The 6,175-nt window shown below is 37.8% G+C and overlaps 1 protein-coding gene across 1 annotated transcript in view; it reads left to right on the top strand.

Moving 5' to 3' along the window:
* The first annotated feature begins 438 nt into the window (after positions 1-438).
* Positions 439-6,175, top strand: part of LOC149208304 (uncharacterized) — a 356,138-nt gene continuing 350,401 nt past the window's right edge. The window contains exon 1 of the mRNA XM_089398295.1: positions 439-788. Within this exon, the coding sequence (XP_089254421.1) occupies positions 620-788 (169 nt within the window). The 5' untranslated portion in view covers positions 439-619. The remainder of the gene's footprint in view (positions 789-6,175) is intronic.

The raw sequence follows: 6,175 nt of genomic DNA, 5'->3' as shown, positions 1-6,175 counted from the left end.
AACAAACACTCACAATTGCATTATGTATATCCTTAATAAAAAAAGTCTCCCATTGTCCTATTCATTTTTCTACTTCACGATGCAATCATTATGATCACATGCAGAACAACAACACTTGTTGTGTGTAGAATTATTGAAAGAAAAGAAACTAAGGTAAAGAGTTCAAATTAAACTAAATGATTGCTCGTATGTTTAATGATTTGTTAATTTTTTATTTATTTATTTTAACTAAAATTTAATACAAAAACTACAAACCTTTTCCACAGCTTTCTTATATTATATTTTATTAAAAAAAAAACAGTTTTAAACCAATCATTGTAACATTTCCAAATTATTAAAATAATAATTTGATAAGGCAAAGTGCACGCAAATTCACTCGAAACCAAAATAAATGTCAAAGTGCATGCAACTTCCAACCCTATAGAGTCCATGCCATATCAAACTCTCACGTCTATTTTGGTAAATACGTCCTAAGGTCACTTGCTATTTTAAGCAAATTAAAATGATCTGATGCTGCAAATTGGAAGAGCTGCATCTTGTGCTTTGGATTCCCGATTTCCCGAGCATTCAACGCAGAACACCAGCACTGTCAAATTCAAGTGCTTCCCAGATATCAAATATGACGATGCCGACCCCTCCCATTGCGGAGAAAGTAGATCATGTCATGGAGATGTTTGGAGATGTCCGAAATGATCAATATTACTGGCTCAGAGACGACTCTAGATCGAACCCCAAAGTCCTCTCCCATTTACAGCAAGAAAACGTCTATACCAACGCAGTTATGGATGGTAATAACAGCATTCGTGTTTATTGATCGAACTTAAACTTGGGGAGTTTTTATTTTCAAGAGAATATGCTATTCTGTCATTCTGTCAATGGGCTTATGTATTATTATCATTTTGTCAATGTGTTACTTTTATGTCATTCTTTTTAGTTTTCTATCATGAACGTCAATATAAACATAACTCCAGGTTTGTTAGGCAACTGCATTCTCCGCATGAATTGGGATGTCAGCTGACCATTAAACATTTCCACAAAACTTTGTCTGCATTTTGTTTTCCCATTCGGAGGCTTTGTTTATTTCATTTTGATTAGTTCCACATGGTCATCCCTATAGGATTGGAGCTCTCGAACCCATTTGAGGTTATTTGATGTGTAATTTAATGTTTGTGTCCAACCCAATTGAAGTGGTCACGGGTGTTGAAATCTGTCATGTTGTCAAGAGCAAAAATACAGAATATGTGTTTGTAGTGAAGCGGTTTATGTCCTGCACTACGATGCAAACCATACACGCAGAAATATTATAAACTTTTATTACTCATTTCTGCATATCCATTCATTCTACAACAATTGTATTTATATGAATAATAAGGAATTGCTTGAACCAAGAAAGATTGGTTCATATCCTCCATTCTTAGAAAATATGAAATCCAGTCACTTAAATATCTCTAACTATCCCCAAAACTACTCAACTCCTCCCACTATTTGATTAGTAGAAACAACCTCGTCCCTTGGTAGATCAATTTAGTAAATTCTAGATCCTATCACAACTTGGGAAAATAAATTTAAATGATGCTCCTGCATAAGAGTACGAGGGAACGAAATTATTTTATGGACTCCTGTCCATAAAGTCTTCATTGTTGTTAACTTCACTCGGAAGTCTGAAATATTTTTCTCCTAGATCCTGAGGTCTATTTTTTGGATGTATATGTGCTTTACTTCTCATTTGTACTTTAGTGTTTTCGTCTAGAAACTTGATTTCTTCTTGAAATTGATCAAACATAATAATATCTTTATATAACTAAAGTATTTTCATGATTTATTTTTTCAGTTTTCATCTTCAATATGATATTGTCTTCTTTGATTACACCCACACATGAAGCAAACATGTTAAAGAGAAAAAATTGTTCGTTAGGCTTTTTAAGCCCACCCTTAGCCATCAAAATGATTGCCATGATGACTTGAACGAAAATTGTCTACTTATTCTTTTGCCTTTTCTTCCTTTCTTCCACATATGTACTATTAAATTTGGCAACTAGGGCCAAACTTCACTTTGGACAGCTCATATGAGACAGATGATATTGTTATTGGATTCCTCTCTCCAAGAGGTGTAGGATTGATCTAAAGATCATCCCATTCTGACATGTACAAATGGAATTATGAATTTATTTTGATTATGGACAAATTGTCAAGGTCGGCCAGCCATCTAATTTGCACCCTCAAGCCCACAACGTTGCATATAAATACAAGGAGCCTCCTCCTCATTTTGGCATCTCATCTCACACTCATTCTTCTCTCTCCTTCATTGATTGGGTACGAATTTCAGAAGCATCTCTCCACATGTGCGAAGAAGAGAAGGGTTTTATGTCCCTGCAGCGTTGACTGAAGTTGCAGAAGGGCTGTTTTGAGGTGCGTTGACCTGTTTTGACTACGGTTTTGTGTGAGGGATCTCTGTTTGGGTAGGCTGCATTTCTGGGCACAGAAATCTAGGCTATTTGACCACTGTTTGACCAACATTGACTGCTGAAGGATTCTCTGCAACATTGACTTTTGTTGACCAGATTTGACTGGACTTTTTCAAACTGTTTTTGGGCTGATTTGACTAGTTGTTGGAGACTGAGTTGACCAAGTTAGATTGAGCTGTTTTGGAGGTCATAATCTGCCCTGTTGACCAGCATTGACTTTCTAGTTAGGGCTTTTTGTTACGGCTATTTGACTGGTCAGATTTCACTTTGATTGGGCAAGTCAAAATTGTATATTGTACTCTCTCTCTCTGCTCTATTTTTGAAGAATTATAAGAATAATTGATCAAGGGTTTTTCCACATTGGGGTTTGTCCCTGGCTGGTGCCATATCTTGTGTCCTCTTGTCTTGTCTTCTACTGTTATTGTTTATCTTCTATCTACATTTTACTATCATGTTGATGTGATTGCTAAACTGGATATTGACACTGTGCTAATAAGAAAATTGAAGTAAAATTTCTCTTACGCATAGAACATACCATTGTTATCTAAAATTAACATGGTATCGAAGTTGTAGTGAAAACAAGGCCTAAGCAAGAGTGAGAAGAGCAATCACTAAGAGGAGCAATCACTAATCAAGGACAAGAGTCATTGGCCTGCACATCCTACTTCAATTCCGATGACAAGCTTCATGATATGTCTGATTATCATGCATGGAAGACGTCTCTTGATTTGACTTTAGAAGAGCAAGATGTTATGGATTATGTGCAGGGAAAGATTTTGGAACCTCCTTCAAAGGCACCGACTACTGCTAAGACAAAGTACAAGAAAGGTGAAGTCAAAGCCAAGAAGATCATTAGGGATTCTATTCTTAAGAATTTAGTTGCTTGTATCTCAGATTTGAACACATCAAAGGAGATATATTATAGGTTGGTTGGCATGTTCAAATCTAGCAATGCAAACCAACTTCTTTTCCTCAAGAACAAGTTGAAGGATATAAAGAAGGGAAGAAATGAAGACATTCAATCCTACTCCATGAGGATTATTGAGATAAAAAATGATTTTCTTTCGATTGGAGAAGCTATTGCTGATAGGGAGCTTACTCTCATTTCCCTTGGAGGACTCCCTCATGAATGACACATGTTCAACACCACTATTCTTAACAATGACAGAATTCCAAGTTTTGAAGAATTGTTGACTAGATGTTCTCAAGAAGAAACAAGGATGATGGAACTAGATATGCCTTCAAATAGGAATGATTCTACCGCATTCTTCGCTCATGCTAAAAAGAAGAACAATGCAGGTTCAAACAAGCCATGTCAAGGAAGGTCGGGTTTCAAAAATGAAAGGAATGGAAGATGCTTCATTTGTAACAAGTTTGACCACTATGCTAGGGAGTGTCCTAATAGAAGGGATACATCTCGTGATGATGACAACCATAACAACAACAATTTCGGGGCAACAACAATCAAATGAATGGCAGATTCAACAACCGAGGAAAAAGGAATGCTCCCGCTCCTCATGAAGGAAATGGTCACCCTCCCAAGAGATCAAGAAGCACTAGGTATGATGAATCTAATGTTCTTGATAACAAGCAAAAATAATTTTATCTTATATCTGCCCTCTCTACTGCATCTCATTCGAACACTTTGGGATATTGGTTGATTGATAGTGGTGCCTCAAGGCAGTTCACAAGGTATAAGGAAGCTCTTTCAAATCTGATTGAAAATGATATAAATTTGGAAATTATCCTTGGAGACAATGCCATCTATCTTGTGAAGGGAGTTGGGAATGTTACTTTTCAATTGAATCAAGGTAACACCATTCATCTACAAGAAGTACTATATGTACCTGATCTAAAGTAGAACCTGGTACCTATTTCGACGATGGAGGACAAAGGATTCAAGGTGGCATTCATCGATGGAAAGGTATGTGTGTGGAATAAAAATTTTAAAGATGCAATTATACTTGGATTCAAGGTCAATAGCCTATATCAAGTTGGAGGAAGTCCATTGGGAGCTATATCTTGCGACACATCACTTCAATCTGAATTATGACACCAGCTGTTTGCTCATCTACATTATAAGGATCTACCCGATGTGAGGAAGATGGTGACAGGTATGCCTGAATTTAAAGTATAACATGAAGGTGTTTTTCAGGGGTGTGCCAAAGGAAAGCATACAAGGGGACCATTCCCCTCAAGTGATAGAAAGACTATCGACATATTGCAATTGGTTCATTTTGATCTATCTGGTATGATGCCCGTGAACTCATTGGGAGGATATTTATTATGCTATCTTTATGGATGATTTCTCTCGCAAGACTTGGAAATATTTCTTGAAAAAGAACGACGAAGTATTTTCATGGTTTCGTTCTTTCAAAGCTTTGGTTGAAAATCAAACCGGGAAGAAGATCAAAATATTAAGGACCGATAATGGAACCGAATATGAATCAAATGAGTTCATTAATTATTGTAGAGAAGCTGGCATTAAGAGGGAGACTACTACTGCATATGATCTTGACCAAAATGGTGTTGCTGAAAGGAAGAACCGTTCTATCATAGAAGCCACTCGTGCCATGCTTCATGATCAAAGCCTTCTGAAGTTCTTATGGGTCGAAGTTGCAAACACCATCGTCTATGTTCAAACTAGATGCCCTCATCAAGCATTGGACTCCAAAACTCCCGAAGAAGTTTTCACCAGTAAGAAACCTGATGTTTCTCACTTTAGAATTTTTGGTAGTCTCGTATATTTTCATGTGCTGAAAGAAAAGAGAAGCAAATTGGATGCTTCTGGGAAGAAAGGAACATTTGTGGGCTACAATGAAACTTCAAAGGCATATAGAATCTATGTACCTGGTCAAAGAGAAGTGGAGATAAATCATGATGTCACCTTTGATGAGGATGTTGCCCTTGGGAAGATTAGTAACCTTCCTCTTCCAAGGAAGGACAAAGAAGCCGATTCAGGAAAGTAGGGAGAACCGCAGGATGAGCCGATGCCCGATGCTGAAGGACCAATGGATCCCGTTGATCCACCCCCTCATGAGCCCTCCTCCTAAAAAAGGAGACCCTCATGGTTTAGGGAGACTCTTGAAGATTCCGAGAGACATGTTGTGCCTAAGGGGACATTTCGTAAAAGCAAGAAGCCGAATAGGTACCAAGGGTACTTAAATATAATGAGCACTATTCTTCAATCTGAGCTTGGCACGTTCGAAGAAGATGTGGAGCACCAAGTTTTTAAGGATGCTATGAATGAAGAGTATGAGTCGATTATGAAGAATGATGTCTGGGATGTGGTCCCTAGACCCAAGGACAAATCTGTTGTCACCTTGAAATGGCTCTACAAGATCAAGCATGGAGCTGATGGAAGTGCTAAAATATTCAAGGCTAGATTTGTTGCTCAAGGCTTCTCTCAAAAGGAAGGTGTAGATTATGATGAGATATTTGCTCCAGTTGCCCGCTACACCATCATCCATTCGATTATAGCCCTTGTTTCCTTGCAAGGATGGAATCTACACAAGATAGATGTCAAGACTGCCTTCTTGCATGGTTCACTTAAGGAGGAAGTCTATGTAGAACAACCTGAGGGGTTCGAAATTCAAGATCGTCAGACACATGTATGTACATTAAGGAAAGCCCTCTATGGGTTGAAGCAAGCTCCCCGAGCTTGGTATGAGAGGATCGACAACTATCTGATGAAACTGGGGTTTACAAGA

The sequence above is a fragment of the Pinus tabuliformis genome, chromosome 1_2, assembly GCF_031772625.1.
Source record: "Pinus tabuliformis cultivar Carrire ecotype Pingquan chromosome 1_2, CPIR1, whole genome shotgun sequence".
Classification (NCBI taxonomy): Eukaryota; Viridiplantae; Streptophyta; class Pinopsida; order Pinales; family Pinaceae; genus Pinus; species Pinus tabuliformis.
Note: the sequence above shows the minus strand (reverse complement) of the source record. Positions and strands in the feature narration are given on the sequence as shown.